This window comes from Anopheles funestus, chromosome 3RL, assembly GCF_943734845.2.
Source record: "Anopheles funestus chromosome 3RL, idAnoFuneDA-416_04, whole genome shotgun sequence".
NCBI classification, from domain to species: Eukaryota; Metazoa; Arthropoda; class Insecta; order Diptera; family Culicidae; genus Anopheles; species Anopheles funestus.
The window spans coordinates 27,976,700-27,994,636 of NC_064599.1; the positions used below are offsets into that span (position 1 = coordinate 27,976,700).

The 17,937-nt window shown below is 45.6% G+C and overlaps 1 protein-coding gene across 6 annotated transcripts; it reads left to right on the forward strand.

Moving 5' to 3' along the window:
- The first annotated feature begins 13 nt into the window (after positions 1–13).
- LOC125768733 (protocadherin-like wing polarity protein stan) lies at positions 14–17,347 on the forward strand. Of its 6 annotated transcripts, none has more exons than XR_007418957.1 (9): positions 14–403; positions 3,257–5,393; positions 6,455–13,154; positions 13,236–13,456; positions 13,538–14,450; positions 14,522–14,591; positions 14,665–15,565; positions 15,697–15,830; positions 15,919–16,428. XR_007418957.1 is itself a non-coding variant. In XM_049436780.1 (8 exons), the coding sequence occupies exons 2-8, from the start codon at positions 3,376–3,378 to the stop codon at positions 15,731–15,733; spliced, it is 10,860 nt and encodes a 3,619-aa protein (XP_049292737.1). In that variant the 5' UTR covers positions 14–403; positions 3,257–3,375; the 3' UTR covers positions 15,734–16,428. The 6 variants fall into 6 exon arrangements, 2 of the variants coding, with proteins under 2 accessions (XP_049292737.1, XP_049292738.1); XR_007418956.1 differs by lacking the exon at positions 15,919–16,428 and adding an exon at positions 16,460–17,347 and having other exon boundaries at positions 15–403; XR_007418959.1 differs by lacking the exon at positions 15,919–16,428 and adding an exon at positions 16,460–17,347 and having other exon boundaries at positions 16–403; positions 15,700–15,830.
- Positions 17,348–17,937: the final 590 nt, after the last annotated feature.

The window sequence follows — 17,937 nt, forward strand, 5'->3', positions numbered from 1 at the left end:
GATTTATCAATTCAAAATTTGACAGCATTTGAGCTTTTTCCCTTTGTGAAAACTCGCGTATTTTAATCTCCAATATCGTCCTTTAAACAAAAGGAACCAACTAATGGTTTTAATTTTTGTGTAATTTATTTTTTTCTTTACAAAAACATTAAAATTAAAAAAATATTAATTTTATGTACTGTCAACTTGCTTCACCGGTCGGTGCACATTCTGTGCGCATCAAATTCGAGCAGCACAACATAAATCGAGTACCTAGCAAGCGAAGACGGACGGGTAGTTGCTGTAGAGTAGCATTTAAATGGATTTATTTAAATGAAATCCTATCTGATTCCTTTCAAAACTATCACTAAAGTGAGTGTAAAGGTGTTGGCAACAACCGGTGATAAAGTGCAACAGTGGAAAAGTAAGTGAAAATTGGTAATTTCAGCATTTTGCTTTCACGCTGGGCTGCAGTGCGTTTGAACCTGTTTCCCGAAGTTAAGGAGAGGGAGCGATTTGTTTGCAAAGATATATAGCGTTCTTCGGCTTGATGGTGTGTGTGCGTGTCTGCGCGTGTGTGTGTGTGCGATTCCCGGTGTTTGTGTTACCTTTTGCGTGTTTGAAAGTAAACGAGAAGCAATACAAAACCGAAACTGGAGTATTGTGCGGTAAAAGGTATAAAGGGAAAAAGGAAAAAGGGGGTGAAAGAAAACCTAAGAATGCGTGTGCTTCCTGCAGTGCAGTGCAGATCTTGAGATGCACTTGTCAGTGCGGCGTGTGTCCTTTCATAAGGGAGTTTCTTTTGTGTGTGTGTTTTTTTTGTTTTGTTGTGCGCTGTGGGTTTTTAAAGAAAAGTAAATCAATAAGTTAAACACAAACAACAAAGTGAGGGTAGAAAATTTAGATAAATCGTGCAACAACGAACCAACGAACAAGTGAACGGTTGTTGTAAGTGATGAATGAAAGCTCCAGAAACGTACCAAACCTACCCCCCCATCAAAGTATGCTTTGCCATACATGTACAGTGCGAATGGAGTACGTTTTTTTTTTCTACACACGTTATTGCTCGAGTGATGCTGCCCAAAAAAACAAGGGGGAGTCCGTAAGACGCATGCAGACCTAGACGACTCCCCCCCTTTCGGTACCTTCCCATGAACGGATGCAGTGAAGAAAGAATGTGCGAACGAGGGAGAGGCAGCGACGGTCATTGACAGTTTACCGCTAGATTGAGTTTCCCGTGCCTGCTGCGATGGTAGCGAATGGAGCGCAGGGTATGCTGCGTATGCTCCCCCGTGCCACCCCCCTACCCCCTTGGCTCCGGTAGCCATCACATATCTACCGAGCGTTGGCATGCAGTTCGGCTCGGCGGCTCGCGAAGCTTTCTGCGCGCTCTCCACATCTGTGCGCGGAGTTCTCGTTGTGATTTTGCTTACGCAAGCACATTTTCCAATCGCAGCATGGCCGGGAGTGAAAGATGCTGCGTCTGACTGGATCTGGCTGGCGGATAACCTGTTTGGAGATAAACACATTTCTCTTCATGCCACGCTCCGGGGGGGGGGGAGGTGTAATGGGAAAAATGTAGGCCGGTTGAACCAATAACAGGAACTGCTATGATAATGAAGATGGGCCGTTTTTTTTTCGTATCTTATCGGTTCTTTCTTTTTGCTACTGATTTTCACGAAAAGCATACGCATACGAGTGGTGGAATATTTCAAACATACTTTATTTAAAACTTCCATTTGTACTACGAGAGGTGAATAAAAGCAAATGTTGTCCTTGGCGTTGTTCTATCTACCTGTTCGATTAGCTTTTGACCTTTTCAAAACATTTTTTTTATTAGAATTATGAGCTTTACTTAAGGACGCTTTATTTTTGAACATGTTTATAAAGCGTGTCTATTTTTTCAATATTTTGGAAATTAGATTACTCTAAAAAATAAGTATAAATAAACAATAAATAAAATATGCAATGTTCAATGTTTCGATCAATTTAAGACAATTCGAATTTAGAATGAAAGTTTTTCAAGAAAGAGATAAGCAATAAATAAGACTGAACATCTTCTTAACACTTTGCTGTTTAAAATATTTTTTTTATAATTTTATATAGTAATTAAAAGGATTCATTATTCTATTCGGTCTAAATATATTTCTTAATCGAAGTAATAAAATTCTTGAAATTTCTATTTTTTTTCTCATTGTGTTTAGAGTAAATTAATCTTCACAATATTTAAAAAAAACTAGATAAATCATGCTAAACCTACCCTAGCTATCAAACAAAAACTGTGTAAAAAACACACACATATTTATAAATTCATAAATTATACCCTTAAACTGCTCAGTTCTTTTGCGCAATAATTTGTGGCATCAAATTTGAAGCTGAATCCTTGCGAAGGATTTTTAATTAACTTCAAACGCTGCTCAAAAAACATCCTTCCGAAGCGATTCCCGTAGAAAGTTCGCATGTGCAAAAATGCCGTTTTTTATGTGAGATTGCTTTATTTAGAGGTAGAACAAATGTCGCGTGTACGTGCCCAAGACCCGGTGGGCACAGTGTTTGCACGCTATATGTGGTTCCCCTTTCTGCTTGCCATCAAGCAAAGACAAGCTGTGTATTGGCGTATGTCAAGCATAAGGCCCTTGATACCAAAAAAAAAAACACCTCCCCACCAGTAGGATGAACCTTCCCAAGCTAAAAATTTGCTCTTTCCCACCTCTTCCGTATATGTATAATTTTCGCTACACGCCAGCACTACGAGGGTTTAGTGAGAGCCCATATTCCGGTATCGCTTGTTTAGTGTGTTCTTAGCCTTTTCTCGGCCTCACTCGGCGCCGGGAGAGCGAACGGTTCGTGTGTATCCTTGTGTTTGTCCTGACGCTGCAGAGACAAGAAATAAGGGGGAAAATCGATATTTCCCTCGGGGGTGGTGCGCGGTGTAATGTGTAGGGATAACGCCACCGCTAGCGATGATTCATCCTGGTTTGTTGGGCGTATTGAGAAAAACGGATTCGAGCGCATTAGATATAGAGGGGTGCATTAATACGCAACCGACAGCCGGGCCGGTGCGTTGTGTACGTTTCGTACCGAAGACTGCGTACCACTTCGTTACCATAGGGGTTGGAAAAGCTTCCAATCTAAGTAGGGTGTGCTCTGTACTGGTGAACGGACGTACGTTAATTGTTAGTTTAGTTCAGTGTAGCGGATTCTAGTGTTGTGTGAATGAAAATGTTCCGTTGTTGACCGTTCCTGTGTGGTGATTTTTCCCCCTTTTACTTCCCAGATCTACTACGACCATGTCCGGCAGTGTGAAACGCTAGTGAAAAACTTAGCTCCTGGAAACGTGGAAACAACAAGCCGGGAAGGAAGGAAAGAACGACAAACAAAACCAACCATTTCGCCATGAACGTGCAACGAAGGTGCAATCTTGCGGCTCGGCTTGCACTGATAGCGGTACTACTGCAGCTGATGTTGCTCTGTAGCACCTGCAATGGATATATGATAATAGCAAGCGAAGAGGACGAACCGGGCAAGGTGCTGTTCAACTCGTCCGTGTACAAACTCGGCTCGGAACGGCAGTACAAAATCAATGCCCACAAATCGGCCCACTACGTGCACCATCTGCTACGGGTCGATCCGGACAATGGGCAAGTGAGCCTGAAGCGCAAGCTCAAATGTGATGGCATCTACTATCCTACACTGTTTACGTTTTACGTCGACTCTACCTCGAACCGGTTGCGTAGCATAGATTATTACAGCTTACCGGTAAGGATATTTATCGTCGGACGCAACTGTTCCGACGAGGACGAAACGGTAGCGGCCAGTTTTCGGAAGCTCTTTGAAGAGGATGATACTGGCTACCACCATCACTATCAGCGATACAAACGTGCTGCGCCAGTGTATCGCTTAGCAACGGCCGTAGATACTCCACTTGCAGCAAGTGAAGATGACGAGTCGGAGCAGAACGATCAGCGTATGTACGGTGAATATTTGGGTGATCGGTTCCATTACTATCGCTCCGAGTATCCCTGGTTGGCGGCTACGAGTGTTACCAACTATACGACCTTTCGCGAAGGTGATGTCCTGTTCGATACCGTGCTGGAGAATGAATATCGGCACGGTATTATAACGCGCAAAAGGCGTGAAATAAGGGATCTACCAGCGGATCGCATACACCGCAAAATAGCCGACGCTAAGCAGTGGATCTCGGAAACGTACGCTTCATATGCGATCCACACGACGGACAAGTGGAAACACATTTGTCTGAAGAAATCGCAGTACATCAACTCGATCAGTGCATTTCTGCCCAAAACGGTTCTGCACCACTGTGCGGTTCGATATTTGGATGTGAACGATGAACGGTTCGAGATAGAAACGCGCACAGGTGATTTAATTGCAACCGGAGACTTTTGCATCCCCGAAACGCTTTGGAAGGTGATCATTACGTATAATGTGAGGTGCGACCGGAAGGATATTATCGATGCCGATCATCGGTTGAAGATCGTGTACCACCATCAGGAGCTGAACGATACAGATATTGCGAAACGCGTTCGGAGAGAGTTGCGCAATCAAAGTCCATACTTCGAACAGGCACTGTACGTTGCCTCCGTGCTGGAGGAACAACCGTCCGGTGCAAATGTGATCACGGTGCGTGCCCGCGATCCAGAAGATTCGCCAGTAGTGTATTCCCTCGTTTCACTACTAGATTCACGTTCTCAGGCAATGTTTAAGGTCGATTCGCGTACCGGCATTGTCACCACTTCTTCTACGCTCGATCGAGAACTGATGGACGTACACTACTTTCGTGTTATTGCTACGGATGACAGTTTTCCACCCCGTTCCGGCACGACCACACTGCAGGTAAATGTGCTCGATTGTAACGATCACACACCGACGTTCGAAGCGGAACAATTTCACGCAACCGTCCGCGAGGGAGTTAGCGTTGGTTCGACGGTAATAACGATACGTGCCACGGATCAGGATATAGGGAAAAATGCCGACATAGAGTACGCCATCACGAGCATCGTTGCCGAAGCTCAGGAACCAACCGGTACGACGATGGTACTGGATGGAGATGATGAGCCCCATCAAGCGGAGAACGATAATGGTGGTGATGCGCAAAAATTCCGCATCGATGCACGCAGCGGTACGATATCGACACGGAGTGCATTGGATCGGGAAGTTGCCGGTATGTACACAATTATGGTAACTGCTACCGATATGGCTACACCGCAAACGGAACGCAAATCGGCCACGACGACGGTGTTGGTGAAAATTCTGGACGACAACGACAACTATCCGCAGTTTAGCGAGCGAACGTACACGGTGCAGGTGCGCGAAGATCAGTGGGCGAACGAGAACAACGTGATTGCTCACATTCAAGCGACCGATGCCGATCAGGGAAATAATGCTGCAATTCGGTGAGTACTAGCGAACGTTAGATTTAAATATCATGAAACAGAACACATTTATGCACATTAAAAATGGACTACTTTAAAGGGTTTTTCATACAAGTTCCCTGTCACTTAGTTAAGCTGAGAAGAAGTTTTATATCTCGAGGCACTTTGTGTCTGTCGGATATTGAAGATCTGGCTTTTGTAATATTTTCTGCCCGATTTGCCTGAAAAGTGTAAGCATCAAATAAAAATGCAAAAGAAACATGAACTTGAAGAGACTTGGACAACAGAGTTACTTGGAAAAGACGGACATTGTTATGTGAAGGTGTCAGTTGATGCTGACCATATAGAAACAGTGGTTGAAGGTGCTAATGAAAAATTTCTCTACGACGGAATCCAACTTTGGGATCTTAATGGATTACAAAACCCACTTAACACGGGATGGTAATGGAAAACGTGAGTTCTGAATAATTCTCGTCCTCCATTCTTGGAGATAATCATTGACGACATCCATGATCCATTCTTGAAGAAAGATCAGTTGTGATTGACGATCATTGGAAAAGATATGTTCTGTCATTGAGGGCTTGCCGTGATTTGAGATATAGCAAGTATCTTCCGCCAGTTGTCTTCATCATTTTGGTCTTATGTTAATAGATTACTTTAGGAGAAGGATTGCCAAACAGATAAACGTTTTAGTCTAGATCAACCCTCGCAATATCTCTCAGAGGCGAAGGACAGAACTTTTCTTAAAAGAGTATCTCAGAAGCAGTGGAATTTGTAACTGGATTAGTGTTTCTTTCATCGCCATTGGAAAGCAGACCATTTTTGAAGCATTGTTAAACTGTTGCAATACATAAAAGTACAACTTTGTCAATTTTTAATGAAATAACCATGCAAAGCTTGTTATCTTGAAATTTTAATTAACAAAAGTTGTGTGTTTGACATTCTAATTTAAGAAACGACAATCACTTTTCCTTGGATCATTCTTATGCTCGTTTCTATTGCTCGGAAAGTCTTCGATAGCAAAAGCTCTCCATCAAACGCAGCTAATTATTTCATTTTCTATTTCCTTCCCGTTCGCACAGATATGCAATCATCGGTGGCAATACGCAATCACAGTTTTCCATTGATTCGATGAGTGGCGATGTGTCACTGGTGAAACCGTTGGACTACGAAAGTGTGAGAAGTTATCGCTTGGTAATTCGAGCGCAGGATGGTGGTAGTCCTTCCCGTTCCAATACGACACAGCTGCTGGTGAACGTGCTGGATGCGAACGATAATGCACCACGATTCTATACCTCCCAGTTCCAGGAAGCGGTTCTCGAGAGTGTTCCGGTCGGGTATAATATTGTGCGCGTGCAAGCGTACGATTCCGATGAGGGTGCTAACTCGGAGATAACGTACAGCATACAGAATCGGGACGATGGGATGCCGCTGGCCGTTGATCCACGTACCGGATGGATACACACTACCAAATCGCTGGATCGTGAAGAGCAAAGCCGGTACAGCTTCCAGGTCGTGGCTGTCGATGGTGGAATTCCTCCCAAATCTGCGAGTACCTCCGTTATCGTGACGATTCAGGATGTGAACGATAATGATCCAACGTTCAGCCCGAAATACTACGAAGCGATGCTGGCTGAAGATCAACCACCGGGCACACCGGTGACAACGGTGACGGCGACCGATCCGGATGAAGATTCGCGGCTACACTACGAAATAACTGCCGGCAATACGCGGGGTCGATTTGCCATAACCTCACAAAATGGTCGAGGGTTGATAACGATTGCCCAACCGTTGGATTACAAGCAGGAGCGACGGTTTGCCCTTACCATCACGGCAACCGACAGTGGTCAGCGGACAGATACGGCGATAGTGAACATAAACATAACGGATGCGAATAACTTTGCGCCCGTGTTCGAGAATGCGCCTTACAGTGCGTCCGTGTTTGAGGACGCTCCTATCGGTACGACGGTTCTCGTAGTATCGGCTTCGGATAGTGATGTGGGTATTAACGCACAAATAACCTACCTGCTGAACGATGAGTCTGTGAATGGGTTAGGAGCGAACGAACCGTTCACCATTAATGCACAAACGGGTGCTATCATAACGAACGCGAAGCTAGATCGAGAGAGTACGAGCGGTTACCTGTTGACGGTTACGGCAAAGGATGGTGGAAATCCTTCGCTAAGCGACACAACGGATGTGGAAATAAGTGTGACGGACGTGAATGATAATGCGCCGGCATTTAAAGTGCCACTGTATCAAGCAACGATTCCGGAAGATGCCTTAATCGGAACATCGGTAGTACAGATCGCAGCTACCGATCTTGACATGGGGCTTAATGGACGGGTAAAGTACGCACTCAGCCAGAAGGACATGGATGAGGGTTCGTTCGTAGTGGATCCCATTTCCGGCGTAATACGCACCAATAAAGGGCTCGATCGCGAAAGCATTCCCGTGTATCATCTGACTGCGATTGCAAGTGACAAGGGAACGCCAACGATGAGCAGTAGCGTTGAAGTACAGATTCGGTTAGATGACGTGAACGATTCACCACCAACATTTGCCTCCGACAAGCTAACGTTATACGTGCCGGAAAACAGTCCGGTCGGTTCGGTTGTCGGGGAGATCTATGCACACGATCCGGATGAAGGCGTGAACGCGATCGTACACTATTCGATCATCGGTGGTGATGATTCGAACTCGTTTTCGCTCGTGACGCGACCGGGCTCGGACCGGGCACAGCTACTAACGATGACGGAACTCGACTACGAATCACCACGCAAACGCTTCGAGCTGATCATACGTGCGGCCTCTCCACCGCTTCGAAATGACGTGTACGTGGAGATACTGGTGACGGACGTGAACGATAATGCGCCGGTACTGCGAGACTTTCAAGTAATTTTCAACAACTTCCGCGACTGTTTCCCCAGCGGTGTAATCGGGCGCATACCGGCGTTCGATGCGGACGTAACGGACAAGCTTACGTACCGTATCCTTTCGGGTAACAATGCAAACTTGCTAAGGCTAAACAGCTCCAGCGGTGGATTAACGTTGAGTCCACAGCTAAACACGAATGTGCCCAAGTTCGCCACGATGGAGGTATCGGTAACGGATGGGATCAATGAGGCGAAAGCAATCATGCAGCTAATCGTGCGCCTCATTACGGAGGATATGCTGTTCAACTCGGTAACGGTGCGATTGGATGAGATGACGGAGGAAGCATTTCTGTCGCCACTGTTAAGCTTCTTTCTCGATGGGTTGGCCGCTATAATACCGTGTCCGAAGGAAAACATCTTTCTGTTTTCGATTCAAGAAGATATCGATGTGAGTGGAAAGATATTGAACGTGAGTTTCTCCGCCCGCCGACCGGATGTGGCGTTTGAGGAGTACTACAGCTCGCAGTATCTGCAGGAAAGAATTTATCTAAACCGTGCCATACTGGCACGACTAGCGACGGTTCGTGTGCTTCCGTTTGATGATAATCTTTGTGTGCGTGAGCCGTGTCTTAACTATGAGCAATGTTTGTCGGTGCTAAAGTTTGGAAATGCGTCAGGATTTATCCATAGCGATACGGTGCTGTTTCGACCGATACATCCCGTCAATACGTTCGCCTGCAAGTGCCCGGAAGGTTTCACGGGCAGCAGAGAACACTATCTCTGCGATACGGAGGTGGATCTGTGCTATTCGGACCCATGTCAGAACGGTGGTAGTTGTATGCGTCGCGAGGGAGGCTACTCGTGCGTATGTACGGAACAGTACACGGGAGTTAATTGTGAAACATCAATCGCTGGTTTGAAACCGTGCATTTCGGAAGTGTGCGGCGATGGGTACAGCTGTCTGACGAGCGGACAAGGTGGACATTGGCCACCGTACACAAAAACGTGCGAGCTTATGTCGCGATCGTTCACGAGAAATTCGTTCCTTACGTTCCCGGGCATGCGTCAACGGCATCGGTTTAACATACGGCTAAAGTTTGCGACCGTTCGCGACAGTGGACTTCTTCTCTACAACGGACGGTACAATGAGCAGCATGACTTCATTGCGCTTGAAATCATCAACGGAAGAGTGATATTTTCCTTCTCCCTTGGCGACAAGGTGGAAACGGTGACGGTGAATCAGCAGCGCAAGGTATCGGACGGTAACTGGCACACGGTTGAGGTGAAGTACTTTAACCGCACTGTACTGCTTTCGCTGGATAGCTGCGATACTGCAACGGCACTGGCAGGACTTGGAGAGCGTTGGAACTGTGCGAATCAAACAACGCTTGTACTGGACCGACGGTGTGCATCGCTGGTCGAACCATGCCACCGCTTTTTCGACCTAACGGGTCCACTGCAAATTGGTGGTTTACCCAAAATTCCGGCTTACTTCCAAATACGTTCCCACAGCTTCATTGGTTGCATTTCCGACTTGTACATCGATCAGCGTTACGTCGATCTGGGTGCGTACATTGCCGACAATGGAACGGTGGCCGGATGTCCGCAGAAGGCAGCCTCGTGCGCATCGGAACCTTGCTTCAATGGTGGCACGTGCCGGGAAGGTTGGGGCGAAGGATGGGAGTGTGATTGTCCCGATGGTTTTACCGGGAATGCGTGTCAGGAGTCGGTTGCATTGCCGTGGCGTTTTCATGGTGACGGTATATTAAGCTTCAATCCTCTGCTTCGTGCAATTCAGCTGCCGTGGCTGACGGCGTTTTCATTGCGCACTCGGAAGCGTGACACTTTCGTGATGGAAATTCAGGTCGGACAGAATAATTCGGCCGTTGTGTCGCTACGGGATGGCATCCTACAATATCTGTACAATGGAGAACCGTTGCAGTTGGTTGGAGCAGACTTGGCGGATGGACGCTGGCATCGGGTCGAGATTAAATGGATGGGCACAGAGGTATCGCTTACGGTGGACTACGGCCAACGGAACGGTGTACTTCCCGTAACACAAAAAATTCAAGGCTTGTACGTCGGTAGAATAGTGATTGGTGGTTTGGAAGGAACAATCGGACAGCATTACGGTGGTCCGTCGGAAAACTATGAAGGATGTATACAGGATGTTCGCGTCGGTGGTGTACAGTCCGTGTTGAAGCGTCCAACAGTGCGCGAAAACGTGCTGGACGGATGCGCCTCGAATGCTAAATGTCCCGACGATTGTCCGGAAGAGTCGTCCTGTGTGAGCAACTGGGATGATGCGTACTGTGAGTGTGCGCACGGTTTTGTAGGCAACGAATGTAAACCGGTCTGTACAGTGAAACCTTGCTCGGATAATGGAATCTGTCGGGCGGATACGTTCAACACGAAGGGCTATCGGTGTGAGTGCAACAGTAGCTTAAGTTCGGGAGAATATTGTGAGAACACCGTCCAGCAACCGTGCCCCGCCGGTTGGTGGGGTGAACGTAGCTGTGGACCATGCAAATGTAACGTAAAGCAGGGCTATCATCCAAACTGTGACAAAAGTACGGGCCAGTGTTACTGTCGCGAGAATCACTACCAACCGGTAAACGATACGATTTGTTTACCGTGCGAATGCTACACGGTGGGATCGTACGGGAAGTCTTGCAACAGCTCGGGTCAGTGTGAATGTCGCGAGGGTGTCATCGGTAGGCGCTGTGATTCGTGCTCGAATCCTTACGCGGAAGTAACCCTGAACGGTTGTGAGGTTGTGTACGACGGCTGTCCAAAATCACACTCGGCCGGATTATGGTGGCCACGCACCGCTTTTGGAGAGCTGGCGGTTGAAAACTGTCCCGCACCGGCTAGAGGAAAGGGTACCAGACGCTGCGATCAAGTTCAGAGCGGTTGGGGTACGCCCGATATGTTTAACTGCACTTCGGAAGCATTTTTGGATCTTCGCAAACAGCTGTCCCAGATAGAGGTGGAGGGATTGGAACTGAACACGTTCATTTCGGTGAAAGTGGCCGCAAATCTACAGCAAGCGTGCATAAGCGTCGGTGGACAGGCTAACGATAAGGATGGAAATGGTGGGCGCGATAGCCGTATGAAGGATTTCTACACGATCGATTCGGAAAAGACAATGGGCGGTACGTCGCTGTGGCGGGAAGATGACTTTGAGCTGGACTACCTACTGAACGATGGGCAATCATTCGTGCAGAGCAAACTGTACGGGGCGGATCTGCTGATCACCGATCGTATGTTACACGAGCTAATGCGCTACGAATCGTACCAGCAGGGATTGAACCTTTCCCACAGCCAGGACAAACACTACGTTCGGAATTTGGTAGAAAGTGCCGGCGAGATATTGGATCGACGATACGCGGGCGAATGGAAAAGGGTACTAGATCTTACCGGACGTGGACCGGACGATTTGGTGGATGCGTTTAACCAGTACATGATCGTGCTGGCACGATCACAGCACGATACGTACACGAATCCGTTCGAGATTGTCCACAAAAACATGGTGCTCGGAATGGATATTGTAACCACGGAATCACTGTTCGGTTACGAATCACAAATGGTGAAACAGTTTAATCATGGTGTGAAGCAGCAAGCGAAGGGAAAACAAGAACCACCCGGTCACCATCCGGAGACGGTTATCCTACCGGATACGAGTTCATTTTTGCAAAGCTTACCCAAACAGAAGCAACCGATGATTGCTTTCCCCAAGTACAACAACTACATTCAGGATCGGTCGAAATATGATCGACACACGAAGGTACTTATACCGCTGGATATGTTGGGCATTACGGCACCGGACAAGAATGAAATAGTGAATCAAATCGCGGAACATCGTGCCATTTTCACTTACGCCCAGTACAAGGATGCTGGTGAGCTGTTTCCGGCTAATTTCGATGAAACCGTCACGCGCCGCTGGGGTGTTGAAATGCAGATCGCTAGCAGCGTTCTGTCAATTGCAATTGTTACGCCAACTTCCGGTAAAGAATCTTACACGCAAACGTTCCCATCTGCCGGAGGGATGGAAAAACTTGCTAATAATCAAGTGGAAACTATTGCTCCTCCATCCGCTAAACACGGTACGGAGCGGACGAATGAAAAGCTATCGATGAACGAGATTAAAATATCGATTCATGATATGAGCGATCAGGATGAAGGATTAGACACGCTGGATCAGCATGCGCCGCAAGTTCCGATGATAAACACGCCGGAGAACGGGGAAGACTTTTTCCACGATGATGATCTCCCCGAAACGGTGGTGCTGGCCCGCAGCGATAAGACATCCTCCATGGAACGATCGTCCCAAGAAGGGCCGTACCGGAGACGACGTAGAAGCATTGTAACGGCGGACGACGGTATTACTGAATCGCCCGAAATGGATACGACTTCGCGCACCAATTATGCCCCGCTCGGACAAACACATCTGAAGCAAGCACTTAAATTACAAATGTGGCTAAACATACCGCGGAATAGATTTGTATCACGATCCAATCCACAGTGCGTCCGCTGGAATACACATGCAAACCTTTGGACACGGATCGGTTGCCAGACGGAAATACCGAACTACGAATCGATCGGTAGCAATGATACGATTTTAGTGAACTGTACGTGCAATCAGTTAGCCACCTACGCGGTGCTAGTAGACATTATCGATCCGGAGGATATTCCGGAACCTTCACTCTTGGTGCAAATTACTTCCTACTCAGCGTTCCTGCTTTCGTTACCGATTCTGTTTGCGGTCATCATTTCGTTGGCGTTGCTTCGCGGGCTTCAGACAAACTCGAATAGTATTCATCAGAATTTACTGTTTTGCATTTTCTCTGCTGAGTTACTATTTTTTGTAGCCATACAGGCGCGACGCGATCTGCTAGACAATGAGGTATGTATAGCAACAGCAACTTAGGTCCGTAACGAGTGATAATTAATTAAATGAGTTCATATCTCTTTTCCGTGCGTCTAGTTCCCATGCAAACTGGTTGCTATTGCGCTGCATTATTCTTGGCTGGCGGCATTCGCTTGGACGACGGTGGATTGCGTGCATCTGTACCGCATGCTAACAGAAATGCGTGACATTAACCATGGACCGATGGGATTCTATCATACGATAGGGTACGGTGCGCCTGCATTACTGGTGGGTCTTTCCGTTGGTGTACGAGTCCACGAATATGGAAACAGTTTGTTGTAAGTAAAGCTTTATCATCTTTACCTTAAAACCCTTAAGGTCACGTAAATATAATGTTGAATTTCGAAAACTTCCCACAGCTGTTGGCTATCGGTGTACGAGTCCGTTATCTGGTGGATGGTTGGACCGATCGCAATCGTTTCGGTGTTTGATCTGTTTATCCTATTCCTATCGGTAAAAGCTGCTTTTACGATCAAGGACCATGTGTTAGGATTCGGCAATTTGCGCACACTGCTTTGGTTGTCTGTTGTGTCACTACCACTGTTGGGCATTATGTGGGTACTAGCAGTGTTGTCTGCGTCGGAAAATTCGCAACTGCTCAATATGCTACTTTCCGCCGTGATCATTATGCATTCACTGTTCTCCATCATTGGATACTGTATCATCAACAAACGCGTGCGTGAAAATCTTCATAATGCCTTTTTGCGTTGTATCGGTCGTAAGGTGCCGCTGCTCGAATCTTCTATTGCGATCAGCAATAGTTCCCAAAACGTAGGCTCACCGAAAACGCCCGGATTTGCGGGCGGTTCCGGTGGACAGTATGATACGGCCCGGAGAAACATTGGCATCAGTACCTCTAGCACGACTTCGCGCAGCACAGCTAAAACGAGCTCCAGCCCATATCGTAGCGATGGTCAGTTTAGGCACACGTCAACGTCTACCTCGAATTACAACAGCGATGGGGTGGCTTCCTATATGCGTGGACATTATGATGATAGCGCACTGCGTAAGATTAAAAACAGTGGCCAAGGAAGGGATGGGGAACGTCGCAGTCATCGAAGACATCGTCGAGATTCGGATTCTGGTAGTGAAACGGATGGTAGAAGTCTGGAACTTGCGTCGAGCCATTCAAGCGACGATGAGGAATCGCGTGTTGGACGTAATAGTAGCACGCATCGTAGTACTGGTGTGTGCAGTACATCGTACCTGCCGAACATTACTGAGCATGTGGCTACGACTCCACCAGAGTTGCATGTGGTGCAGAGTCCGCAGGTGAGAATTTGAAAGTTTAATAACTAAAGCCAAGAATCAGAATTAATTATAAAATACCGATTTCTTCACAGCTATTCCCGAACGTTACACCCACCAGATGGCCTACCCAGAATGCTGGTAATTATTTACCTCCTGGCAATGGTAAGTTTATTTGTTTAATATAACTCTATTAATTATCAGAATTATTCATGTTAAAAACCTTATACCTGCACAGGTCGTTGGTCTCAGGAAACAGCCTCAGACAACGAAGCCCATCCTCACAAATCCCCAACCAACGGTGGTTCACTGCCGAATCCGGACATCACGGAAACTTCATACCTGCACCAGAACCGCATGAACATGCCACCGTCGATTTTGGAAAACATTCAAGAAAACTACAATATTGGCTATTCCAACACGGACCTGCGCAGCGATCGTAATTATAGCAATTACGGTAACACGGATAATTATATCCCTCCGGCTGATTACGCAAAGCGGTACGATTCGCAAGCCTCGGTAAACCCTTCCAGCACTCTGCCCCATCATTATGCATCGTCGGTAAACGGCAGCACTGGTGGTGGCGTACCGATTGCCGAAGCACGCCATACAGGATCGATGCAGGTTATCAATCATATGCGTGCTTATCAGCATGAAAATCCGTACGCACTGAAAGAATCACTTTACGAGCGATCACGAACGCTTGGGTATGGGTCCAGTGGTGGAGGCGCCGAGTCACCGTACCATGGACACCCGCTTGCTGCACCGAATGATCTGTACAGTCCACCCGGTTCGCATGTCATGTCATTCAAGTCGAGTGTACAATCGCTGCTGAAGAACGATTATCAGCAACAGCAGCGCCAACAGCATAAGCACCATCCGGCAGGAAATGGTGGCGAATCGGACCGTATGTCCGAAGGGTCCGATAAAAATCCGTACAATTTCCCGTACACCGCCGAGGAGGACCATCTGGTGCATAACGGTGTGCCGAGAATGCATCACACCGGAGGAATGGAAAACATGGGACAGCTGGAGCATATTGCTTCCTCACCACCGCCTTCACAGCTAGTTATGCGTGGTCCTGATGGGCTTTCGCCTGCACCGTTGCAATCCATAGGACAGATAAACGGTGGCAACGAGTAAGTATTCGCTTTGCTTTGGTAGTTTTCTTACCTAACAAATCAATAACTAAACGTTTCAAATTCCAATTATATTGCTAACCATACGATCGTTTCTGTTTATTCGTAACATTTATTCGCATCTGTTGAAGTAGCTGGTGTTGGGACCGTCTAAAAATGTTAGAATAAACAGGTGTCTCCTCCTGCAAACACAAGGATCCGGGAGAAAAGATATAACATATATTCACAGAAATCTCAACAAGAGGGAACAACAAAATATTGTAAGGTGAGGTAGTGGTTATGGTTTTATATGAATATTTACTACTAAATAAGTAATGTTGTAATTTAAATTTTTTTGTTTTTACTGTTAACAGTATAAGTATATCATTATCAATGCCAGATTGAATATTGGACAGTAATTGCACAAGGTTTTCACGAGGTCAAATGTTAGCTGGATTATTTTCAAGCAGAAGTGGAATATGTAGAGGTATGTTGAAATTCAAATGTGCGAGTTCAGAAAGCTTCACGCGTAATCAATTCTACGCTGCAAAAGCTCCAGATTTCACAGCTGTCTCTAAGTATTGAACTTCATCTTGAAAAGTATCCAGAAATGGTCTAAACTTTATCATTTCACTTCAAAACCCTTGTGTTATGGCATCGTTTAGGTATAGAATTATTTAAATTGTTGTTTTTTAGTTTAATCTCCTTGATTTTATTAATCAATTTGTTAGTATAGCTTTATGTTTAGTAATCGATGGTTCGTAAAGCTTCTTCACAACGATAGCATATAATTAATTTATTTGTTTACAATTTCTTATAAACAATATTAATTAGTTTCATCTGCGTTGCTTTTTATGTGTGATCTACTGCATCATTGCTCAATTGTAATGTCTCGATGTCTTTCGCAATCCACAGTGCATCCAATGACGACGATGAAACAACCGTCTAGCCTGCAACGTTTAGATAACCGACAAGTGGCTTGCAGCGTTTATTTCCACCGTTTTGCTACATATTGCGTGCTCTCTATACAAAACATTAGGAATACTCCCCGCCGATCCCGTCGCGGATCTCCATTCGTTTACATGTATATTTACGACAAATGGGACAGCAGCAAACGATGATGAACCAGAGACAAAGAGAATTTTGTAATATATTTATACTATCACTAGCATGAATATAGCCACATGGCTCAAACAAGTGGTGCTACATTCATGTTTTGGATGTATATATTTATACAGATCGATTTAAGGATATACAGAAGATTGTGGTCGTATTTTAATCAATCCTGTTTCTCTGCCCGCTTTTGCTTTGTTTTCACTGCAAACCGTACTGAAATCCTGTTCCACCGACCCAGTGTACTAGTTTTTTTTTTGGTTTTACTAAGCCCAAACATTATTTTTTTGTGGACGTCCAACTATGTGTAAAATTGCCTAAATAGCAGCTTAAAAATGAAATGTGCGAACGAAAATTTGATTAAAAGTTGCAAGAAAAAGGTGCTTTTTTCAATTCACGTTAAGCAAGCAGATCGATAAACAGACAAACAACTGCCATCTACACGAAAGGGAGCAAAAAGTGAGCACTGCCTTGAGTATAATATTGTTGTTATAACGATTAGTATATGGCTTTCGAATATTATTGCGAAACCTGCTCCATATAATCGAATAGTAGGTGTTAAACATTTGTAGCGCAATGTGCTTTTTATACGATCATTAAAATGGGTTTTTGGAAGCTAAATTAGACAAGAAGTAGGGAAAACAGAGAGAGAGAGAGAGAGAGAGAGAGAGAGAGAGAGAGAGAGAGAGAGAGAGAGAGAGAGAGAGAGAGATAAGAACGAACGAATGCGTTAAACAAAAATTTTAGAGCAAGTGAAATATGGGCGAACAAAATACAGTGAAACGAAGAATGAAAGTGCCTGAAAGTAGGTGAAATTTTTGTTTTTAGATTTGATCTGCGTGTTGTTTGAAAATCGTACAGCTGCATATGTGTAGTGCTAATTTTTACGTTATACTCAATTTTAATTTGCAACTTCCGTTTGCAGAAGCGAGCTTTTATGATGTTTCAATATTTAGACAACCTTTATCTAGGACGTATGAACCGGAAATGCTCTATAAACTCGATAAACATTTCCCGATCTTATTCCACTAGGGTTTACGATCCCGCACTTGGCGGAGAGGAGTGTTTTTACACGAACTGTAGGAGCAAAGGGTTCCGAATGCAAAAGACTTGATTGTAACTTTTACTGCTTACTGCCATACCGTAGAAAAATCCGCTAACAGATAAATTATTTTAGTAGCTAAGTGCGTCACAAATTGTACAACAAGTTTGCTTTTAGTGTCCTTGCGTCCCAACGAATGTACTCTCTTTTATGTGTTTAATTTTAAAACCTGTTCCCA

Excerpts from the sequence above, each read along its gene's own strand:
- LOC125768733 (XM_049436780.1), top strand. The coding sequence starts at position 3,376 with ATGAACGTGCAACGAAGGTGCAATCTTGCGGCTCGGCTTGCACTGATA. Across the intron at positions 14,451-14,521 it reads ATGTGGTGCAGAGTCCGCAG|CTATTCCCGAACGTTACACC; the intron begins GTGAGAATTTGA and ends ATTTCTTCACAG. Across the intron at positions 14,592-14,664 it reads TTATTTACCTCCTGGCAATG|GTCGTTGGTCTCAGGAAACA; the intron begins GTAAGTTTATTT and ends ATACCTGCACAG.